General features: G+C 35.7%; 1 protein-coding gene and 1 long non-coding RNA gene across 3 annotated transcripts; one reads left to right on the top strand and one right to left on the bottom strand.

The window, feature by feature from the left end:
* Positions 1-730: 730 nt before the first annotated feature.
* On the top strand, positions 731-3,535 carry LOC141672072 (uncharacterized). 2 transcript variants are annotated; one of them, XR_012555354.1, is made up of 4 exons: positions 731-1,015; positions 2,278-2,462; positions 2,671-2,988; positions 3,312-3,535. It is a non-coding gene; the product is annotated as an uncharacterized LOC141672072 (long non-coding RNA). The 2 variants fall into 2 exon arrangements; XR_012555353.1 differs by having other exon boundaries at positions 2,278-2,988.
* A 10,907-nt stretch (positions 3,536-14,442) lies between these two features.
* On the bottom strand, positions 14,443-22,155 carry LOC141674185 (uncharacterized). The gene is made up of 5 exons (XM_074480907.1): positions 21,777-22,155; positions 21,586-21,683; positions 20,420-20,701; positions 19,562-19,762; positions 14,443-14,655 (listed from the first exon to the last, which is right to left on the bottom strand). Exons 1-5 carry the CDS (start codon positions 22,153-22,155, stop codon positions 14,443-14,445), a joined length of 1,173 nt encoding a protein of 390 aa, XP_074337008.1.
* Positions 22,156-25,609: the final 3,454 nt, after the last annotated feature.

A 25,609-nucleotide genomic window follows, 5' to 3' on the forward strand; every position in this document is an offset into this window, starting at 1 on the left:
TCAGGGGCATAAGTTCTCTTTTTTTGCTTTACAGCCTTTCGAGTTGGATCAACGTTCAACCTATGAGTTATAAGGTTCGGGTCAATCCCAGGCATATCAGCTGCTGTCCAAGCGAATACATCATTGTTTTCTTGGAGGAAGGTTGTCATGTGGCCCTTCAAGGGCTTTTCCAGAGATGCCCCAATGTACGTGACCTTCTCCGGGTCTAAGGGGTCGAGAGCAATTGGGACCAAGTCCTCGTCTAACTTCCCTCGCAGTTCGTCATTTTCTCGGACATCCATGTCTTCTATGGGGAGGACTTGCCCCCTGTTCTATGAGGCCTAAGTGCTGCAACATAGCAACTACGGGCATAATTCATTGATTATTTTTAGAAAATAAGATTATATGAATTAATTGATTTACGAATAATAGAACATTTTATTTGAATATGAAATTAATAAATTTTACTTAATTAGAATATTAATTAATTTTAATTGAAATCACTAAATTAATTGTTTATAAAAAATAATATCCTGTAATAATTTTAAACGTTTATAAATAAAATAAATAGAGGAATCATTTTAATAATTACAATGTATATAATTTAAATATTATGATATTTTGAAAATAAAAAAGGTAAATTAATTAGCCAACAAGGGGGAATTGGGTTGGGCTATAGATACAATTGGGCTGCAAAATCAACGGAGTTGGAGGGCGGGCAACAAAATTTAACAGAGCGGGAATTAATATTTTTCACAAAATTAAAGGGGAAACTGAAAATAATACTCTCACACTCGGTCTCATTTGAGACATAGCGGCCGAAAATTAGGGTTCAGAGAGGCACAAGTTTGGTTGATTCAAGCATTCGAGTTTCAAAAAATTCAAGGCCCAAGGGTTCAACGTACAACAGGTTTTAACCATCGATGTTTCCCTCTGTCTAACTTAGGGTTTCAAGCGGAGTTGTGATTCAATTCAAAGGGTCAACGACACTAATTTGGGATTCATTTTCAAGCTTGTTTTTTGTTTCACTTTTGAGGTATAATCCTCATTTTATATGTCTACCACTGTTTTGTTTAATATATTATGGATTGTTTGTATTAATCTCTCTCTCTCTCTCTCGCCCTCTCTCTCCCTCTCCCTCTCCCTGGCTCTTTCTAATTATTGGGTTTCAGTCTGTTATTACGTTTTTTTAAATAAAATAATATTCTATTTGATTTCCATCTAAGGTCTAGTTCGAATGTTGTTAAGATACCTAAGGTTTGATTTAATCCAATTAAGATTCTAATAAATTTGTTTTCTTCCATAGACATATTTGGCTTCACACAAAATTCAGTCATATATAGTTTATCTGCTATTCTATTATAGTATGTTCCTATGTAATATCTAAAAATAATACTAATCGACAATCATCACTGAAATTCAGCGACGAATAAATAATCTTGATAATTATTCAACTTTTTTGTATGATTAATGCTGAATGTTTTTGGTGTTGATCTTCTTTTGGTTGACAGATTGGGTATCCTGATTTTGAAAGATCATGTTGTTTGTTTATAGTACGGATTTGGTATCCACTGTATGCTGACAGCTTTATTCCTAGGCATTTTTGGAGGGGTAGACGTATTGATTGAACATGTTTACATTTTTGAAGTCTGCTAGTTTATTCCTGTGTTTCCTTTCTCATATTTGTATGTGTACGATTATCTTTTCTTTTGTGCAAGCATCTCAATTAGGATGAAATTTGGGAATTCTATACATAGGAAATCAGAACGAAGATAACTAAATCTGTCATTTACATGAATTGCAAGCTTATCAGCTCCTGATGTATTTCTCAGGTTTAGCTTTATAAGGAGTGTTACAAGTATTCGATTATAATTTCTACTTGAGTTGAATTTATTATTTTTTGAGTCTGATTCTTATGGAAGATTACTGAGGTGTGTTTTCTATTAATATCCCCTGTAAATTTTTAAATGACGTTGCGAAGCTAGTATTCCCCTATGCAAGAAGATTTTTGAGCATAATAATGTAGTTGTCCGAAGAGAGTTTTCCGTTAAGCATTTTCTGTAAATATGTTTTCCATATGCCACTTTATGTGTTCAGTTCCAATATATTTATAATGAAATGCTAAGTGTCCAGCTTTCGTGCTTAATAAACGCTACATATTTCTTCATCATTCCAGCATTGATGGAATTTAACTAACTGATTTGTCATCATACATATTTGGTTGTGGCTTCTGTTTTGTATGGATTGGAGTCTAACCAACTGTTGTCTCTATTTTATGGTTTAAATGATGAAACAAAGGCACAAGATTGAGAGAGAATCAAACATTGGAGAGGAAGTTGGGTGGACTAAAAGCCAAGAAGTAGCAAAAAAGAATCCAAAACTTCTTGTAATGAATAAGAAATTTGGGATGATTCATGGATTGTCCTCTCTTACTACTATAATGTCTTTTGGCAGTCTCGCTATACTCTCATGGTACTTGGCAGGTAAAATTGATCTTTAGATGAAGCTTATCATAAAACAAAATCCATCGTCACTGATTGTGTGTGAATATGTTTCTGTAAATTACTTGTTACATAATCTTAGATTGGACACGCCCATTTCTTGCTGTGATGCTTCGTTTCAGGTATATGTGTAAATGTGTGGTTTATGGGAATTTGGTTGAATTTGTTAACGTTTTGTTATAATGTGCAGGAACTGATTGTTATAGATCGGAACATGGGATGTTAACTTTTAATTTTTTTATATTAAGCTGATGGTATTTCAAGCTGATATAGGCATGTTAGTTGGTTACTGATATTAACTAATCCCGAGTCTTTGTAGGAATGCGCAATTTCTAATGTTAAAATTCCGGCTTATTGTCTCCAGGTGAAGGACAGTTACCAGATCATCTGCGTGCTCAGTGTCAACTTTCTCAATGTTCCCACCATCTCCAGCTGTTATATAAACTGGTCCGCAAGGATCCAATGTATAATTGTAAACTGTATTCATTCGCTCATATGGGTGCACCTGGTATGTAAATCACACACTTCTTTTTATCAATGTGAACTAAATTGTGTATATGATCTTGTCAAATTTTCCATCGGCTTAGGAAGGACTTTTTGTTTTCCAGTCCATAATGAAACATTTTTGTGTCGCACATGAATAAGGAGAACTTACATTTTTGTGTCTGTTGCACTTCAACCATGGTTGCATCAATGATTTTAACTCTTCCCGTTCCCATATTAATTATAAATTGCGGTTTATTTGAACATGAGATGCATACATATGTATAAATATTGTATGTGACTAGGTGCTATAATGATTTAAGCTTATACTCTTAAATTGGTTTTCAGATGCTCAACAAAGAACATGAAAAAATGGAGGATGCAAAGCATGCAAGTCTCTCGAGTTGCCGGGAGCCAATCACTCGAGTTGCCGGGAGCCAATCACGTTCTTCTTTTTGTTGATTCTTTATATTTTAGTGCAAACCCTGTATTCTAGTTTTATAGAACTTTTTTTTTTGCCACAAAAGAAAATGATTTTATTGAATCAAATCATTACATAAAATAGAAAGGAACTCCGGATGAATATTTTCCTTCCTCCACCTACGATCAACTAAAGGACTATAACTCGCTAGATAGTGAGCTACGTTATTCGCAGATCGTTTTACAAATCTTAACATCACGTTTTGATTTTTCAAGCCTAGTAAAAGCTCTCGACATTGATTAATTACTCTCCCCAAGTATGAAAAAGCAACAAAAGAGCTATGAATACATTGAACCACTCATAGGCAGTCCGTTTCGACGATAACATCTTGCTTTTGCTCCTTTTTTACCCAACTAAGAGCTTCGCGTATCCCCATTGCCTCAGCCAAATCTGGAGATACAATACCTGGATTGCACCTGGACATTGCTTCGACTAACGCACCATTATGATCTCGAACAACCTGGGCATGACTGTATCTGTGCAGACTACTGAAAATTGCTGCGTCAGTATTAACCTTAATTCTGTCATACGTTGGAGCTTGCCAAGCTACTCGACCATCTTCAGGTGTCATAAACCCTAAAGAGGCATCGAAAGTTTTGTCTTGGACGAATTGCCACTGATTAAGGACAAAAAAAAAAGAAAAGATAATGCCGACGAAACCACTTCTGAAGCATCTAGACACTTTTGATTCCATACCAAATCGTTGCGATTTTTCCACAACATCCAACAAACCATTACTGCAGATATGATTTTTTCCTTGGTGCCATGTTCGAAGACTGTGTAAAGCCAATCTCCAAACGTTTGAAGATCATTGCGTATAGATGGAAGAGCAACTGACTACCAGCAATTCTCTGCAAACGGACACAAAACCAACGTGTGCAATATTGACTCTGCTGCATTATTACAAACTGGGCAAACATTATTAACACGAACCTGTTTAACACGCAGCAAATCTTTAGTAGGCAGACAGTTATTCACAACTCTCCACAAGAAAGTTTTAACTTTTGGTGGTAACTTTAGATTCCACAATTTTCTCCAAAAGCCTGAGTTGTCTTCCTGGATACCCCTCTTTGCATTTTGAAGAACTGCATAAGCACTTTTGACTGAGTAAGTGCCCATTTTTTCATGTCTCCAATACCAATTATCTTCAATCTCGTCACCCAGAGGGATGGAAAAGATAAGATTAGCATCTCTGTCGTTAAACATGTCATTGATCAGGTCTACATCCCATTGCCTGTCACCTATAACCATAAGAGAAGACACTTTTTGATGCAGGAAAGCCTCACTGCTAGTATGAACGTATGGATCATTAACATCTGGAAGCCAAGGGACATCCTTGATGAATAAAGATTGTCCATCTCCAACACGGCAAGAACAACCTTGCTTGATTAGACTCTGGGCTTCAAACACACTTCTCCAAACATAACTTGGATTGCTGCTTATTTGAGCTGTGAGAAAGGAATCTGATGGATAATATCTGGCCTTAAAGATTTGAGATACCAGTTTATTTGGGTGAACTAGTAATCTCCAGGCCTGTTTACCAAGCAAAGCGACGTTAAAATCTCTAACATTTCGAAAGCCCATTCCACCTTCGCTTTTTCTCAAACCCAATCTTTCCCATGACATCCAGTGAATTGACCTCTCCTTGGATGAGTTTGTTCTCCACCAATACTTACACATAGACCTTTCCAGTTCTTTACACGTCTCCACAGGTAGAAGAAAAACACTCATAGTGTAGTTAGGCAAAGTTTGTGCGACTGTTTTGATCAAAATTTCCTTGCCTCCCTTTAACAGATTTTTCTTATCATAGCCCTGTAGTCTATCTTGCAATCTCTCCTTAATGTACCCGAATACTGCAGTTTTTTTCCTGTGTAAAAAGCAGGGGAAACCCAAATACGTACTGTTTTCACTTGCCTCCCTAAATCCCAACTGGTAACACAAATCCTCTTTCAAAGAAGCACAAACATTTCGACTAAAAATGACAGAGGACTTATCAATATTAACTTGCTGCCCCGATGCCCTTTCAAAAACACTGAGCATTGTTTGAACTTGTCTGGCACAATCTACATTTGCTTTACAGAAGATATAACAATCATCTGCAAATAACATATGAGTAACAAATGGGGCAGTTTGAGCTACCTTAATTCCTTGTATCATACCTCTGCTTTCATACCGTTGAATAAGAGAAGTGAGACCTTCAATGCATATTAAAAATAGATATAAAGAAAGAGGGTCACCCTGTCTGATGCCTCGTGATGGTGTAATCGAACCAAAAACTCTTCCAGCATGAGCTATTTGATAAGTTACTGAGGATATGCATGTCATGTATAATCTTACAACTTTTGGATCAAAACCCAGCCTAGCCAAAACAGCTGCAAGGAATCCCCATTTAACACGATCATAAGCCTTACTCATGTCCACCTTGAGGGCCATCCAACCTTGTTTACCTGTAGACTTTCTTTTCATAAAGTGCATTAGCTCATGAGCTATCATAACATTGTCCGTTATGAGTCTCCCAGGTATAAAAGCGCTCTGATTATCAGAAATGACAAAATCAATAATGCTTTTAAGTCTATTCGCCAATACCTTCGAAATAACTTTGTAAATCACATTACAAAGAGAGATTGGTCGAATATCTGTCATTACCTGTGGATTCTTTTTCTTTGGGATTAAAGCTATATTAGTATGCACCAACTGTTCATCCACTATTTCAGTGTCAAAAAACCGTCTAACCACACTCACCACGTCCTTACTGACAACACCCCAATACTTCTGATAAAACCCAGGTGTCATACCATCTGGACCTGGACTTTTGTCCGGATGCATATGAAACAAAGCTCTCTTAACTTCGATCTCTGTCACGGGACTCAGCAAGAATTCATTCTGTTCTGCAGTAACCTTATTGTTCATGCCCTGGAGCACTTCGCTCCACTCTGTAACAGAAGCCTTAAACAGAGTTGAAAAATACTCTGTTATGACATTCTCCATTCCTGAATTCCAATCTACCTCTTGGCCTTCATTGTTCCTGAGACTTCTGATTTGATTAATAGAACGCCTATTCTTCACCGAAGCATGAAAATACTTACTATTTTGGTCCCCTTCTCTAAGCCACAATTGCTTAGATCTTTGGCGCCAAAAGACTTCTTGTTGAGTATAAATTTCAGACAGCTTTTTCTGTTCTTCCTTTAACACTGCTATCGAGTTGCAGTCACGCCTACCCTTCAACAATTTTATAGTCTTCTTGCACTGATTAATTCTGTTCTTAAAGCTTCCTGTTATTTCACGACCCCAGCTTGACAAAATTTCTGAGCATTCTTTAATTTTTGCATAAAAATAAACACTCGCACCACTACTCCAAACATCTTCCACTATTTTCTGACACATAGGCTCCCTTAACCAAGCGTTCTCGAACCTGAAAACTCGCTTTTGAATTACAATGCTTGTCTTATGAATTTCCAACAAAATAGGGCAATGATCTGATGTTGAAACCTCAAAATTTATCAACTTGACATTTGGAAAGATGTTCAAAAAACTAGTCGAGACTAAAGCTCGATCCAGTCTCACTTCTATCCAATCTACAGTTCCAGCTCCCCTCTCCCAAGTAAACGGGTAGCCATCCAAGTCCAAATCTGTTAAGCTGCAATCTTCTATTACATCACGAAAACCCTGTATTAACCACTGAGGGTAAGGTCTACCACCTTGCTTATCAGCCTGAGAGAGCACATTATTCATGTCACCAATTAAACACCAAGGACCAGTGTTTATACTTGATAACATACGAATCATATCCCATGTCTCTTTCCTTTTCTGTCTGTCAGGCTCTCCGTACACACCAGTTAATCTAAATTCATCTCCAGCTTTATTCTTCACAAAAACGTCTATATGATTCTTGTTAAAAGTTCTAAAAGTCACCTCATTTTGAAATCGCCACAGCAATGCAATTCCACCACTATGACCTTGAGTTTCCACTACCATCTTTCCTTCAAAATTTACAGCCTGCTGAAACTTCTCAACTGTTACTTGCTTGCATAAAATTTCACTTAAAAAGATAAAATCGGGTCTCTTTTGGAGAACAATCTCCTTTAGGAATTGAAACGCCCACGGGGTCCCAAGCCCATGGCAATTCCAGCTCAAAATACTCATGATGGAAGGCGAGCACCCCCATGGATACTCGCCACATACACATTTTTTGACCCGTTATTATTATCCAAACTTCCATCTCGAACCTCTGTTAATTCTGCACTCTCAGATTCCATAAATACATTTTTGTTGAGGCCCATATTACTACTAGTATCCAGCCCATCATCTGTTCTCCTCTTTTTTGTTTCGATAGAATTTGTGTCCCTCTTGTTTAAATGTTCCGAAATTCTCTGAGGATCTGTTACGATATTGTTACCATAAGTGTTTCCCGCTTCTGAATTCAAATTTTGAATATTGCTAATCCCTGAATTTCCTCCATGCCGAACTATCTCCATATTTTCTGGAGTTGATTTTGGATCTTGATTAGTGCCATCGTTATCCTTCCTTTCCGTTCCTGCACTTGTCTCACCAATGTCTGTCCCGTTGCGAAGCCATCTTGCACCTATTGGTTTGACTTGATTTCTGAACGGAGCCCTCATCCAAGAACCATATGGTTTAGCAATGTCATCACCTGCTACTTCGAAGAGCTTGCTGCAGAATCTATCAGAATGTCCAATTATTCCACAGATAAAACAGAACGTAGGCACATTTTCGTACTTAAGATTCACCCAGTACCAATCATCACCAGTCATTTTGATTTTCATACGTCGCTTTAATGGCATACGCAAATCAATGGAAACTCTTAATTCAGCTATTTGTAAAGATTCATGAGTTTACATTTATTAATTTAAATTGGGGTAGTCTAATTATTCTTGGAATATTTTCAATTATATGTTGGATTTATATTTATTATCATATTTATGAAAATTAAAGGAAAAACAAGCAACAAAAAACTATGCATTGAATATGAATTTTTTAAAATTATTTATGTAGGGCCTACGCCCATTTGTGGGGCCCACCATTTTGAAAGATATCTTAAGATCTATTATAACACAAAAATTATGTTACTATAGAGTCTAAAAGAAGTTGCTATTGATTTTTATAATAACAAAATATGTTATGTTGCAATAGAGTAGCTGGTATGTTATTATAGATGTCTATACTAACTAGTTACGAGTCAACATATCTTTGATGTTGCCTTAACCTTTTTCTGGCCTTTAGCAACATTTTTTTGGTTCTATAGCAACACAGTTAGGGGGTTGCTTAAAGCAATCTATGGCGTAGTGTAGTTTGATTTTGAGTTCCAGATCCAGTTTGAACTATCATAACATCAAACGTCTTCTTTGTTTGCTTATCACCATCATCATCGAGATTGACATTTTTCCTCAAAACTGATTCAGGTTGACATTTTGTCATTGGTACTATCTCCCTCTTTTTGGCATCTATACTTTTTAGAAGAGAGATAATATCATCTAATTTAGAATTTGTAGCATTCTGACCAGCTTCCAAAGCTGCCAGCTTCCCAGTCATTAGATCTTGTTTAGCTTTCATGCTAAACATCCTTTTTATCGAGACATTGTGTTTGTTTGTACATTTAATAGTCACAGAAAGATCAACAATCTCTTCTCTAAGATCAAAATTATCTTGCTTGAGTGCAGAAACAGAAGAATGCAATCATTTGACTAAAATTGTTGTGGTCTTGATAGAGGCTTTCATATCAGGATTAGAAACCAAATGAACAACATGATTAGCCAAAGTTTGAGCAGATTCCAGAGAAATTTTCTCACTAGGTAAGCTCCAAGAATTATTCCATTCATGAGTTCTATGAACATTAATAACAGGAGCATGACCAGATGATGAACCAAAGTTAGACAATTTAAATGCTTTTATTCCAGCTTTCAGAGCAGCATCGTCATGATTATCATCATCATCATAATCAGAAAATGTCTTAGGATAATCAGAAATAGCATCAGGAACTTTACCTTTGAGCTTTAAGTCAAGATTTGACTTAAAGATGTAGTTTCCTGTGATGAACCTGAAATACGAGAACCGAAACCTAAATCTCTCTTTTCTCTTAAAGTGATATTATCACTTCTCACACATATACCACTTTCAATAGTAATATCTAGATCACTTATATCACTCAAATCTACCTCACCTTTTGCTAGTACAAGAGATTGCCTCTCAGTAATTATGTTTTTCTCTTGATCTTTTCTCACGTTCTCACTAGAAAGGCTCAACTCACTAGGAAACGAAGAAATAAGAGGTGGTAAAGAGGAGTGGTCTGTAGGCATATAAATAGAGGTATTACTATCAATAGGTCTATTTATAATCATTCTATCAGATAAAGAAAGAATTGTACCTTGAGTGTTAGAGACCATTGGTATTTCCTTGAGTGGTTGCACCAAAATGGCTTCAGTGTTTTCCTTAGAAGTGACTAGTTCAATAAGATGTGTACTGTAACACCCCCAAATCCGGGGTCGGGGATCCGGGTTGTCACGAGTTCCATTTCCCTTAATAACACCCAATCTTAATACACAATCAACTACTCTGTACCGTGACCCCACAATAAACACACACACCACAAGTTATAGTCTCAGAGATGAATATCCAAAAATAATCACAAGTCGTTTTATTCCACAATTATCTGTCAATACACCTTAAAAAGGTTTCTGAATAAATTTACATTTCTTTGCCATTATTACAATTCATAATTATACATAAGTCTGGTACATCATAAGTTGAAAACCTAGCCTATTGGTAGTTCCTACCTCAGCTACAACGACATCAACGCCTATAGGAAACTGCGGAACATTTCCTAATCGCTTGCGAATCGGGAGCTTGGTCCTGTTCATCTTTTCTATCTGTTGTTGTGTGATGAAAGAAGAAAGCAAGGGTGAGCAGCAAGCCCACCAAAATAATATGTATAATGATTAACAATATATGAGCCTTCTCATAGTACTCATGAAAGTCTTGGTCAAAAGAAATGAACCAAGTTTGATATCTTAATGCGATGAAGTCGCAAAATATTCGGTATATATACATATATACTTTTCAAAATATGGGAAGTCCTCTTCCATGCATAATATACACAAAGTCCCAGTGTATAACTGTATAAAAAAATATCGTTGCAAGGTGATCTCATATATCTAACCTTGTCTCAACGTTTTTCTGAAAATCTTTGTCATTCATAAGACAATTATTAATTAGATATAAGTTTAAAAGACGAAGTTACAAGATACCCCAATATACTTATATCTTTTCCAAATACTACTTGAACTACCACCGTTCAAGTTATAATCAGTTTCAAATGTTCATCACATAGATGAGACTACAAGACAAGATTTGAATAGATTCAACCTTTGAAATAGTAATAAAGGAAATGAAGTTATGATATACTTCATCTAGTTCTGATATATATATATATATATATATATATATATATATATCCACATATACATCTTCTTTATACATTTCCTGAAAACCTCTGTCATGTAAAGTATGAACAGAATTGCAATATCCAATAAATTTGGAAAGGAAATTTTTTTTGGCATAAACCAGGTATCTCGCTGATCAGGCAAAGATACCAATAAGTAACCTTTTCTACTAGTAGATGGACGAATTCCCCACTGGTCATCACCCTGGTCTCAATAGGACCTTATGCTGGACTGCCACTCAACCACTTATGCATTTGATGGACTCCCACTGAGCCACTTACACTATCATGGACGCCCACTGAGCCCATGTTGCTTATGCCGACTCAATAGATGGACTTACTTCCCGAACGTTGGGTAAGTAATCAATTCATTTATCAAAACTGCAACCTTGTTGCGAATATAAAATACACCACAGAGCCGGATCCCTCAGGTTTTGAGCGAGTATTTAAATCCCCTTAAAAAGGAAAATCTTAAATATAAAAATGAGTTTTGGGATCCGCTCTAACTTTTAAAAATCATTTTGAAGACTCGAAAACACTTTAAAGAGTGTTTGGAGTAAAGCTGATTTAATGAAGTAAATCAGTCCCCAGTATATTTAGAAAATGTCTGAATATTATTATTTAAATAATATTCCCATAAAGAATAATCTTTATAAAAATAATTGAAGTAGAAGTATTAAAGCTTATACTTGAAACGAGTATTAAATAACCAAAGATATACTTATACGAAAGTACTATCTTTATTTGAATAATCGAAAATAAGTTTGATTATTGACACCTTATTCTTTAATAAAATAAAGAATATAATTAAGTAATAAGCGGAGTCATAATACCTCGAATGAATACTATAATTAATATTCATAAAATAAAGGAGTCATACATCCTCAAATAAATATCCAAGTAATATTCAATAATAATATAAACTGAGTCATAAGCCCTCGAATAATATTCGAAATAATATTCAATAAATAATATAAAGTTATCGAATAACCCTTATTCGATTAATAGTTTTGAAAACTATAACCATATATATATATATATGAATATATATATACATATATACAAAATCTACTCGGGATCCTCGACTCCCGGTTTTAGAAAGTGTTTTCACCTTTTGGGTCCCTATAATAAGGGTATATGCAAATTACCGCTATCCTCTAGCATAGGTATTATCAACTGAACCAACAGATATATATGGCAAGAATACGAAACAGGCATGCATATATATACCATAACAGCATGCTTCAATATATCGCAACATTTGCTAATTAACCAACATGCATCTATCGCAAGATAATGCATATATATATATACATCACAACAACAGTATAACGGATAGAAAACTTGCCTGAGCGATTGGGGGATACGAATGGCTCGGGACGAGTCTGGTAACCTATAAACAACAAGTAAGTTGGAATTAAACCAAAGTCACTTGTAAATCTACACTCTAACCAACTCAGACTCTAACGCTCGTTTTGCGCTTACTGATTCTCTTAAGTCACTCGAGTACCCTCGACTCCACCATTTTTAATAATTTAACCTTTACGAGTTTTAAGGCGATTCCTTCGCGAGTGTCTTACCAACTGCCTAACACACTTACCATAAATGTTTCATACAATAATTAACCCTTTTTGGTCTTTAATCTATGTTTCAAAGTAAGGCGAGGGGAAATGTTTCGTTCGCGAAACGCCGTTACTTGAAACGGTCGTTTCTCCTAAACCGTGCATCGGAATCGAACGAACTACATATCAAAACGAAGCTCGTAACATGAGATATCTAGACATGGCAATGGTCATAATCTAGCAGGGGGTTCTCGGGTCCTAATGTTATGCACAAAAACAGTCTAAAGAAAATCGGACGTTACGACGGCTATGTTTACGCGATTTCCCAATTTTAAACCATTCAAAAACCATCCCAATTCAACCTCAAATCAATCATACAACCAACATCCATCCTTATCACATCATAACAGCCCCAACAAATCCACATTAACAATTTATACTTATTCCCCACATGAACTAAAAGCTTTACTTAGGTTCATTAACTAATAACCAAGATTTCCAACTCCAAAAATATCACAAAATCAACCCATCTCTAAACACACAATAATCATGCCTCTCACCAACTAAACTACTCATAACAAGCTTTAAACATTATTACAAACCCATTACACTAACCTATCATCTCAACATTAGGAAATCTAAACAACGAACTTAAAACTAAGATCATGAAGAGTTATACCTTCCTTGAAGCTTTTAATCCATGAAAGATCCTTGGAATGCCCATGGAAGCATTAATCTAACCTCCTACAAGCTTGTTCTTTCAAAGAAATCAAGAACACAAAAATTAATTTCAAGAAAGTACTATTCACCATCTTCTTCCTTGATTTCTAGAAAAAGATTGGCTTGGAATTAGAAGCTTAAACTTATAGGAAGTATGTAACTTAACTAGGAGAAGCTAGGATAATTACCTTGTAAAATAGCAAGTGGAGGAGCTTGGACTTTCATTTTCCTAAGAAAGAAGCCGAGAGCTTCAATGGAAAAAAAGAGGGTTTTGTGTTTTGTTTGGTGAAATGAAATGTTTTTTGCTTGGTTGGTTGCTTTTTGATTTGTTTTAGGTTAATTACCTAATTAACCTTGATTTTGTGTGGTTATAATTCAACCACACTTCCTTCCCTCCTATGTCATGCTTGTGTCATGCTATGATGTCATCTTTCCCTCCTTGTCCTCTTCTCATTGGTTGGGTGACATCATCCTCTCTAATCCCTTTGATTAACTTCCTAATTGTTTGCCTAATGACCGCTGATCTGTTATACGGTTCGCTTAACTTTCGTTTTTGTTTATGGTTTGAGGGATCATACCCGGGATCTTATTACTTAGGTTCCCTTAACCTTTCTCAATATATTATATTCCTTTTATGATCCTCTCTTATAATCCTTTAATTTAAATCCTTCTTATCTTGTTACCTTATACTCAATTCTTTTCGTATCTAGTGGATTTCCAGGAAAAATCAAAGTGTTCGTAATTGGATTCTGACGATCTTTGCATACACTTATATACCATATAAAGTACTAATAAAATCTCAGAATATCCATATCAGAACCCCTACATAGTGTGGCATGAAAAGTTTTCTCATTCAGCAAAAACACTATTCATAAGGGTTTCAAAAATTTCCCAAAAATTGGGGTTATTACATGTACAATAAGGAACAACTTCAACAGGAATTGAACTTGTGTCACAGATTTGCTGCTTGTCAAGAATTGACCCTATGTCAGGATTTGATACTAAGTCTGCAACAGTACTTTGAACTGTTGGTTCTTGTGGAAATTGAGGTGTAGAAGCTTCTTTAATCCTTTAAACTGAAGGTTCTTGTGTGCTTCCCTCAAAGATGGGATCATTGATGACAACATCCAATATAGCAATGTGCTTCTGATGAGCTTTCCTATCTTGTACTGTCTTTTGAATATCAGCATCCATAGAAATATGACTCCCTTGAGCAATGTCAGGAATACTCTGATGAATTTCAGTGCTTGCACCTACACTTTAAGCAGGTGGTTCTTGCGTAGCAGGGGCATGAATAGTTATATCTTCACATTGAGAAAACAGTTCTTGTGTATTGTACCCCTTATTTGGATACTGCAGCTTGGACTGCTTTCTGACATACACAGTGTTGTCTACAGCCTTTCTTTTAGTATTATCAGGATGTGACTGTGCGAGATCAGAAACTGATGAAAACTCTTCACGATTTGTAGTTACCTGACCAAGAGAAACTTGAGCTAATACTTACAACCCAGCTTGCTCTTGTTTTTCTTGATCCTTATCAGCTGCTTTAACTAGTCTTCTTTTCTTACGCATAAGACTAGCTGCTACAATGTCAGCTCTTGCTCCTTCGGTACTAGTATCCACTGGTCTAACAGGCAACTTAAAAACAATTGGGCCATCACTATCAGAATCAGTATTTGATGGCTCATATACTAGCTTAACACAAGCCGTAGTCTTCTTTTTATTTCTACCTATATTCTCCTTGATGCTTGGTAATGATAAAACATTTTTCTTCCTTCCTCCACCTTGTTTCTCCAATGATTTAAGTGAAGGTGAACCAATCTTTTAACCTGATTGTCTCTGAGACACATCAGTCCTAGCTATTGGTTTGATTTTACAACTGATTCCTTTTGAGAAGAACTAGAGGTGATATTGTATCTAGATTTGGTAGTTTTAAGAGAAACACTTGGGTCAGGAATAGGATTGGATGTGTCTTGTTCCATAGTGTCAGGAATTGGAAAATTATATTTGTCAGGCATTTTGTTAGACAAAAACACCCACATTTCACGTGATAATTCAAGACTGTTTTATGAGATTAAGATTAGACTTTTCATCGAGTGTCTCTTTATCATCTCTTCATCGAACGTCACTTCATCATCTGTTACTTCTTGAAATTTTTGTACTCTAACTGTTCTTCATTTGTCAAACATAACTCAAGTGGAAATTAGTTTACACATGCATTATAGAAAAAAATATGAACAGTAACAAAGAAAAACAACATAATTTTCAGTGATAAAGTTGGATCATTACATAAGAAAGACAAGAAAGAGAAATAACATAAACGAACCCTAACAACTAAACGCTAAAGGCTCCTCCATAGATTCTTCTTCTCGTCCTCGAGTCTATGCATCTCCAGGCGTTTATAGATCCTCGATATAAAGACTACAAGAGAAATAATGTTTTCTTGCAGCTCCAGGGATGCACGACGGCGTTGGTCCACCTCTTCCTTTCTCATGTCCTCTTCTAGTTGAGTCTCCACTGTGAGAAATTGGAGCTCTATCTGATCTGCCCAAGAGAGGGCATCAAATATTGACATATGTATGTCAGCAAAATGGTAAACCTGGCGGTTCACCCTGACACAAAGTCCGAGGGGGTTGAAGTAAAGGCGTCCCTCAATCATATTGTGAACATGAATGAAAGTTTCGTGATTACGGATTAAAAATGAATTTGATCCATGTGTTTGATGAACAAAAAGATTAGGGTTGTGAAGAGAAAGTGAAAAGTTATGTTTTGCAAAGAGTGAGTTATTTGGGAGATGAGTTGTATGATTATATAGAGGTGACATGAGGAACTGAATAGACTCTATTGATAATCGTGTAATAGTGAGGACATCATGCATAATATTATGCATATCAATACAAGTAAAAAACAAAGTCTCTTTAATTTTTACTATTCCCAAGTGTAAACGGATACTGATGAAAAATTTATCATGATTACTTTATAGAGAATAAAATAAATTTGTATCAATTAAAGTCATGAAAGAAATAATATTACCGTCCTTTTAAGAAATATCAGGTCTTGCCCATTACAAGCTGAGATAATATTTGTAATCCAAAATCAAGAATTTAATCATGATTCAACCCCTCAGCATTTGCATTGATGGATTTAGTAGAAAAATCAAGAATCTCATCATCATTAGTCAATTCCATTGTGAAACCCCCTTGTATCAGTGATGTCAGTTCCTGATTGAATAGGTTGATGTTGCGCCTCCTCAACTTGTGCATTATCATAAACTTAACTCAAGATTAACAAGATTTGAATCACTAGAGTTATTAATGTCAGTTTGTGTATGTTGCTTCCCCTCAATATCTGGATCTGCATGAATTAACTCTAGATTAGGATCAAAATTGTCATCAGGATCTAACTCAGTGTCAGGATTTAACTTGTCATCAGGATTTGACAAGTCACTAGGAATTGAATCATTTCCTTACTTGAGTATCTTATTTTCAAACAAAAGTTCTTCATTCGTGTATTCTTCAATTCCAGTGATCTTCTTATCATCAAAAGAAACATAAATTGATTCAAAATTTTTCCTCATTCTTATATTGAAAACTTTATAGGCTTTTGATGAAGTATATCCAACAAAACTCCCTTCATCAACTTTTATGTCAAATTTTCCAAGCATTTCAGGATGTGTTCTTAGGAAAAAACACTTGCATCCAAAGTTATGTAGATGCCTTAAGCTTGGCTTCTTTTCCTTGATCATTTGATAAGGAGTTAATCCATGTATGTTGATCAGAGTCAGGTTCTGAGTTTAACAGGCAGTGTTGACAGCTTCATCCCAAAAGTATGTTGGTAGATTAGCTTCCACTAGCATCATCCTTCCAGCTTTAGTCAGTGTCCTATTTTTGCTGTCCACAACTCCATTTTATTGAGGTGTTATAGGTGCTGAAAATTGTTGAGAGATTCCCTTATATCTGCATAGCTCATCCATCCTGCTGTTTTTGAACTCAGTCCCATTGTCACTCCTCAGAGTTTGTACTTTGTACTTTGTACTATTTTCAATTAGTCTCATATGATCTAAAAGAATTTCTGCTATTTCATCCTTACTGTGCAAGATAAAAACCCAAGTGAATCTAGTATATTCATCAACAACAACTAAAGTATACCTTTTCTTGTTAATCGACATGACATTCACAGGTCCAAAGAGATCCAAATGCAGCATTTGATATGGCTTCTTGATGGATGATTCTGACTTGCTTTTAAAAGAGGTTCTTCTTTGCTTGGATTATTGACATGCATCACACAAACCATCAGGGGAGTAGTACATATTTGGTAGACCTCTTACCAAATCATTCCTCACCAGTTCATTGAGATTATTGAAGTTGAGGTGAGAAAGCTTCTTATGCCAATTCCAACTTTCATCTACTGATGCTTTTGTTACTAAACAAGTTTCAGGATCATCAATATTTGCATATAGTTTGGCTTCATAAATGTTTCCATGTCTGTAAGCTTTTAAAACAATCTTCTTTATGATCTTATAAACTAATTCACAATGAGTATTATTGAACACAACATAGAAACATTTGTTAGTAATTTGACGGATGCTCAACAGATTGTGCTTCAGTCCATCTACCAGAGCTACATTTGAGATTATGACATTTCCAATGATTATATTTCCATATCCCATTGTTTTTCTTACATTTCCATCACCATAGAAAACCATTGGGCCAACTTTCTTCTCATATTCTGACAACAAGGATTTAGTTCCAGTCGTATATGAAGAACAACCACTGTCCAAAACAAGCACATTCTTCTTGTTTCCCTGTAATCAGAAATATGGAAATCAGTTAGAATTTTTAAGAACCCACACTTGTTGGGTCCTTTTGGACTTCTTATGTATTTTTGCAGTAGAATACTTCTTGTTAGGAATTGATCCATCAGGAATTGCTTCATCATGATTTTTCTTGACAGTTTTAACTCTATAAGATGTATGCACATTCAGTTTATCAGTTCTATTTAAAATAGCAATTTTATTAAATTTAAGTAAAGGATCTTAATTGTTATGATACAGACTATGATAATCTTTATAAGTGTAAATATAATGGCAACAATTACCATAATGAGAACAAGGGTTCTCTGGTTTGTAAAATACTGATCTACTACTAATATCAGACTCAGGAATCTTAGTGACTTTCTTTTTAAGATTCCTGCAATAAATAGCAATATGATTAGTATTACCACAGTTAAAATAAGCTTTTCTAGGAGTATAAAGAATGTACTTATAGTTGCTTACCTTATTTATTCTTTGTTTACCATTTCTACCTCTCTTAGACATAGATTTGTGAGTCCCAGCAGTTATCGCAATTTTTTTTGTCTAATTGAGTTTTAGAAAGAATTCTGTTATTCGCAAACAATATAACGAAGAATTACAGAAGGGGGGTTGAATGTAATTCTGGTTCCTTTTTCAATTTTAAGAAATACTCTATCTCAAATATATAACAGTGTTTAATTAAGCAAAAGTGTGGAATGAAAAAATTGAGGTAATCAAACTCAAAGTAATTAAACACAAGTATTTAAAAACTTTATGGTGGATTGAACTTTTCCACCAGAGATATATATAAGATTTAGAACTCTGTGATGCAAGGTTTGCACACAACTGCTTACCAGGAATAGAGAAATTCTTCACAATACAGCTTTTTCTATTTTTCTTGTTGATTGCTTAATTTACTACTAGTTACTCTTGGTTTATATATTACCAAGATACAAGTGAATATGAAAAAATAATAAAATAAAATGTGTCTTTGTCTAATCACATGCTTCTTCATTTCTCCTTCCAGTATCTTTGATTTTCTTCAAGTAAGCATGAAAATGGAAATGCTTCTTTATTCTCTAAAACCTGTATATAGGCTACCACATTTCATTTGCATCTAATCAACCCATGTGACTGTCAAGTCACTATTAACTGCAATTTAAATTTCAACATCAGTTGAAACTTCATTGGATCATCCGTTGAGACTGTGTTGGATCATCCGTTGAAACTTTATTAGATCATCCGTTGAAACTTCATTAGCAGCTGAGCTCGAAAGGGGTAGCCGGTCGTTGGCTAGGAGCTCATCCTTTGAAACCTTGTAGAATCATCCTTTGAAAGTCTTCCATATCAGTTTACTCCATTTCACTTATACAAAATTACAAGGCATCTAATATATACAATTGGCCAACCTATTTTCCATATCAATCTAGTAGTCAACATGACTTTGAATATCCTACAACTTCTAGATCTCTAAGATATTGTAGTATGCAGGAATGTGTTACAAAACTTATTAAGGCATAAGCTACCCTTATGAGTCGGATATTTTAGTTCATGAGGTTTAAGTTGTCCTTATGCATATATAATCACCTTATTGTGTTGCATTAGCACACAACCCAATCCTTTATGCGAAGCGTTGCTATATATCACAAATCCTCCTTTATCGTCTGGTAATACCAACACTGGGGCGGTAACAAATTTCTGCTTTAACTCTTGGAAACTTCCTTCACATTCCGTATTCCATTTAAACTTTTGATTCTTCCTTGTCAGCTTGGTCAGTGGCGTAGCAATCTATGAGAAATCATTCACAAATCTTCTGTAGTACATGGCTAATCCTAGAAAACTTCTCACTTCCGTAGGAGTCTTTGGTCTTTCCTAACTCATAACTGCTTCAATCTTTGTAGGGTCCACTCTAATTCCTTCACTTCCAATTATATGTCCCAAAAATTGAATTTCTTGCAACCAAAACTCGCACTTTGAGAATTTAGTGTACAACTTCTCTTGTCTAAGAATTTCCAATGCTATCCATAAATGTTGCTCATGTTCCTCTTTTGACTTTGAATATAACAGAATGTCATCGATGAATACCACGACGAACTTGTCCAAATATTTCTTAAAAAATCGATTCATTAGATCCATGAAAGCTGCAGGTTCGTTCGTTAACCCAAATGACATTACTAAAAACTCATAATATCCGTATTCTGTCTTAAATGCCGTCTTCGGGATATCCTATGGTTTGATCTTCAACTGATGGTATCCTGACCTCAAATTAATCCTGGAAAAATATTTAACTCCTTTTAGTTGGTCGAATAGATCATCTATCCTTGGTAACAGATATCTGTTCTTAATCATCAACTTGTTCAGCTCCCGGTAATCTATACAGAGTCTCATGCTTCCGTCCTTCTTCTTTATGAACAGAACTGGCGCTCCCCATGGTAACGTACTTGCCCTTATGACTCCTTTGTCCAAAATTTCTTGTAACTGACTCGCTAACTCCTTCATCTTTGTTGGTGCCATTCTGTATGGTGCCTTCGAAACAGGTTCAGCTCCTGGAGCAAGGTTAATCTCAAACTCAATATGTCGATCAGGTGGTAGTCCTCGTAGTTCTTCAAGAAACACATCTGGAAACTCCTTCACCACCAGAATCTCTTCTTTACTAGGAACTTCATTTTCCGTATTCACTACATAAGCTAGGAATGCCTCATAACCCTTCCTAAGTAACTTGTTAGCCTGGACAGTTGAAAGAAACATTTGTCCTTATTTTTGACCTTTAAACATCACCTTCTTCCTGTTCCCTGTCCTTAAATAAACTCTCTTAGATCTACAATCTATCTGAGCATTATTCTTTCCTAACCAATCCATCCCTAAGATTATGTCAAACTCTCCTAACTTCAAGAGTATCAAGTCATTTGGGAACTTGTGCCCCGAGATATCAATCTCACACTCTGGGCACAATTGACTTACATGTACCTTTTCTTGGTTATCAATTACTATGTTCATTATTTCACTCATATTCTTCTTATCATAATTTATTCTACAATAAAAGTTTCTGATATAAAAGATCTTGTAGCTCCTGAATCAATTAATATTTTAGCTTCAACATTGTTTATCGAAAGCTTACATGCTATCACCTCTGAATTCTGAACAGCTTCCTTCATTTTCAAATTAAAAGTTCTTGCTGATGTTTGTGGAACTGGTTCAGATGGTGGAGGTAAAGCAATACGTCAGCTGGTACAGTCGAACTGGTCGCTACTACGCTCATCATACTCCTTATTGGTCCTGCCGATTTGCACTCCCTAGCCATGTATCCTGGCTTCCCACACTTGAAACACGTAACTCCCGTCTTTTGAGCTTTACATTCATTTTCTAAGTGCCCCTTCTAATTGCATCGATAACATGTCATATTAATCTTGTTGCAAATTCCCATATGCTTCTTTCCATGATGCTTGCATTCAACTCTTGGCTACCTATTCTCACTTTTCTGTCCTTGATTTTGCTGATAGTTCCCTCTATTATCTTGCCTCTTATTTGCTTCTCCTTTATCTTGTGCATTTCCTCCTTTATGGGACCCAATTCTCTTCATATTCCTATCTGACTGACTCCCTGATTCTAACCTTTCCCCCATAATGAAACACTTTCCTCTTTTTATTATCGCTTTCTTTCCTAGATTGTACTCCATTACTTTTAATCAAGGCCGCTTTCTGAACTACTCCTGTATATGTATCAATCTCAAACATTGATACCCTATCTCAGATCCAATATTCGAGCCCTTGTTGGAACCTTTGAGCCTTCTCTTCTTCAGTACCCACATACTTGGTCACAAACCTCGATAATTCTGTAAAATTCTTCACATATTCCAAGACTGTCATATTCCCTTGCTTCAAATCTAGGAACTTCATTTCCATTTGCTTTTGTACATACTTGGGATAATACTTCTCCAAAAACAGTTCCTTAAATCTTGCCCAAGTAACTGGTTGAACCTCTTCTAAAGCTTTAACTGAATTCCACCAATAAATTACTCCCCCTTTCAGAAAATACGTGGAATATACAGTCTTCCGATCCTCCCCTAATCGAACAAACTCGAAAGATCTCTCCATTTCTCTTATCCAGGTGTTGGCTACAACTGGATCAGTGGTATCATAAAAATATGGAGGGTTCACATTCTGAAAAGCTTTAAAAGTCATAACTGGTTGAGGTGGTACTGGTGGGTCTAGTTGATGTTGGTGTTGATCATGATTCTCCGGGTTTCGAAATTTTTGTTGGACTTGTTGAAGAGTTTGTTATTGCTGAGCAATTTCATTGGTTTGTTGTTGCATAGTTTCCAATATTCGAAGGATATTGGGATTTGTTGCAATAGAAGTACTAGTTTGCTGCGTCTTTTTAGGTGGCATGATTCTGAAATAAAAGGTTTAACAAAACAGTTATGAATATGGAAATTATTTCAAAGTCAAGGTGTTACGAAGTTAAGGTGATCACATGCATTCAGAATTTTGATTATTAGCAATAAAGGTGGTATACAATTCTAGATATAGAAACGAAAGTGAAACTGAAACAAAACGATAGTGCATTAATCATTAAAACAAACTTTAACTTACAACGCCACCAAATAAAGTTCGAATTTAAAGGTCAACAACATCATAGTTCTAAAAGGAAATAAGGAAACTACATAGTTCAAGAGATACAACAACATAAAGGATAGCCAACTGGAAAGGAAATAGGGAATCTGACTCCTAATTCGGCCTAACGGTCATCTTTTTAAGTCTCCTCATTATCGTCTCAAGCTATCGGGATCTCTTCCCACTCCTCCCCCTGAAGTACCTTCATAATGCCCTGAAGTTCATTCGCTACCATCTGGATGGTGTATTGGCTGCTGCGGTCGCGGTGTGCTGGAATCTCTCCGAGCTTAGTGTTAACAAACTGAGTCAAGGACTCGAGTCTCGCAATCAACTGTGCCTTAGGTTCCTCCCTAAGTCGCGAATCATCCTCAAAAGCTACATCCAGTCGCTCTATAAGTCTGTCGTACTTCCATTGAAGCCTATCGAACTGAAGCCTTAAGTCAGCGTACACGGAGAAAGTAATAGTATCGGATGGTGCCGAGGACGAGGATGAATGCATCCTTTGCTGAGAAACAATATATGCGAAGGAAAATATTAGTGACTTACTCGAATAATATCTACTTACACTCTCGTATTTCCTATATATATATATCCTATAACCTATTTGGACTGTTCAGGGACTCTAAACCTTAACTCTAATACCAAAACATGTCACTTCCCGAAAATAAAACTAAAAGATAAAAACTGATGAATATAAAATTATTACAAACGGCTGTTTACAACAAATACAAGATCGCAAAAGGTTAAGTGTTTGAACAATCCAACACTAACAACTATTACAACTTTTACATAACTACCGGTCCTCACACATACGCCAACTATACTACCTGAGCTCTCACATAAGCCTCATCAGCTCCAGTGGATTTACGAGCAGTCTTCTTAAATTTAACCATACTTGCTAGCTGAAATAACATAGATAAATAACAAGAAGTGAGCCAAACGCTCAGCAAGATATATCATAAGAGAGAAATTAGCATCATAACAATTCATAATTCAAAATTGGGGTGGATGGCATCATTATTCAAGTCAAAACATTTTTAACCAAATCATTGCTCAAAATCATTTTATGACGCTACAGATTACATCCGGTGATCAGCCATGAAGTAATCCTGAACCTCGCTGGGTTCTAACAAATTTTAATTGGGATCCCTAGGAAACTTTTAAGCCTAATATAATAAGTGTGAAAGGGACTTGCGTCTTGGTCCAATCCACCAATCTAAAAAACATTCTTTTGTTTGCAAAGCAATTATATTTTATAAAACTGATGCCAGGGAGAAATTACCAGGATTCTAAACAATAGAGTTTAAATTATAAGTCAAGGATTGGAGTTATGGAACTCTTATCAGAAATAAATTATCTTCTTACTAGCAGGGTCATCAATGATGAGTATCAATGTCTTAACAACTAAGGAAGAAAGTATTGAAAAAGAGCCATAACGATAATCAACAAAGGTAGGGATCTCGAATTTTGAGTGTAGTACATGGCATATATCTAGTTACAAAGTTTGGGTATGATAATAAAGGGGTAATGAAGAAGTATGAAGTTGGATTATTGATATCTCAAGGTTTCAGTGGTATAGGGATATAGTATCAGATCAATAGTGGTTCTATGATCACGGAATTTGAAATAATTGAGCTTATGAATGTATTTTGGTATGGTACAAGCAATCGGGGTATATCAATTATAGGTACTAAGTCAAGTTGGGGCAAGACGTAGATAAGAGAATGATCTTTATTAGTGCATAACTCAACTTGGAACAATTGCGATAATCATAGGTGTGATATAATATTTGTAATAACTCAATTTAAGATTAAGGTACTTGCAACAATATATCTTGGTGACAACAATATTAATATATTTAAGCAAGCATATTATCATTGTCTAAAAAGAATGGTTCGAAATACTTGCATAGAAATAGATTTGCAAGGGAGGGACACTTTCCTTAGAGAAGGCTTTATATAGAACTCGACTTGGCTTAGGAGTAATCGGGAGCACCACTCGACCTTGATGGCAAGATTCCTATCTTCACTTGATCCTATACAATAATAATAACTCTTATTATAAAAGACTCTTATAAGAATAATCGACCTTATTGTTAATTCACAATTTGACTCCAAGTAGCATTTAGCGTCCTATTTCATATAAGACCTCAAATCAACATACATTACTATATATTATCATTATTACACCTTGGAGCACATAATCACAGTTAAGTATATGCAATCTATTATTTCTTGGTGCATCATTGGGTATTGAATGATCTCACTCATCTAATCTCCACCAATTGACTAACATAATGCAACTTTACTAGTCTCAAAGCTCGAAGTGCCTAAGCTTGGTGATCCCATTTCTCTTGACCATACCTATGGCCTTACCTTCTACTGACCTCTATCTACTTGTAAACACTAAGGCATACCTAGGCCTCGCTTATAGGGTTCACAAAACTAAATGCTAAGTCATAGTGTTCTTATTTGCATTCCCTCGGTGACACCTTGTGTGACTTAGGGTCTTTGACACTCTTCTACTCTAGGCATTCCTCCCAAAACTATCCCACTGGACTCTTAAGACCTAAATCTAACTTATGCACTTGGAATAACACCATGGTCTATCTTAGGCCTATCCTCAAAGTTGACACAAATCATTTTGGTGACTTAAAAACTGGTCTATTTTTTACTTACTTTTAACCATTGATTCTAACTCTAAACTAATATATTTAGACTTGAAAACCTTCCCTAGACTTCCTAGTATCAGTACTAATCAAGGCCTAATGAGGGCCTACACATAACATCACTTTATGACCTCAAAACTACAATAAACCTAAATTGTCTCCTGTTTTAGCAGATTTAGCATTTTCGCTTGTGCACCTCACTAAATGGTAAGTTTTCTTAAATCTATTCCTTCCGGACTTAAATATATACCAAGTTCCAACTCTCTGTTGCTAGGGCCTCTCAAGGCCTAAGGAATGTCCATCCAAAACTCACCTACAACTATTGTGCAAATCTGGAAAAACAAAGTGTCCTAC

Source organism: Apium graveolens, chromosome 7 (genome assembly GCF_009905375.1).
Source record: "Apium graveolens cultivar Ventura chromosome 7, ASM990537v1, whole genome shotgun sequence".
In the NCBI taxonomy this organism is placed as follows: domain Eukaryota; kingdom Viridiplantae; phylum Streptophyta; class Magnoliopsida; order Apiales; family Apiaceae; genus Apium; species Apium graveolens.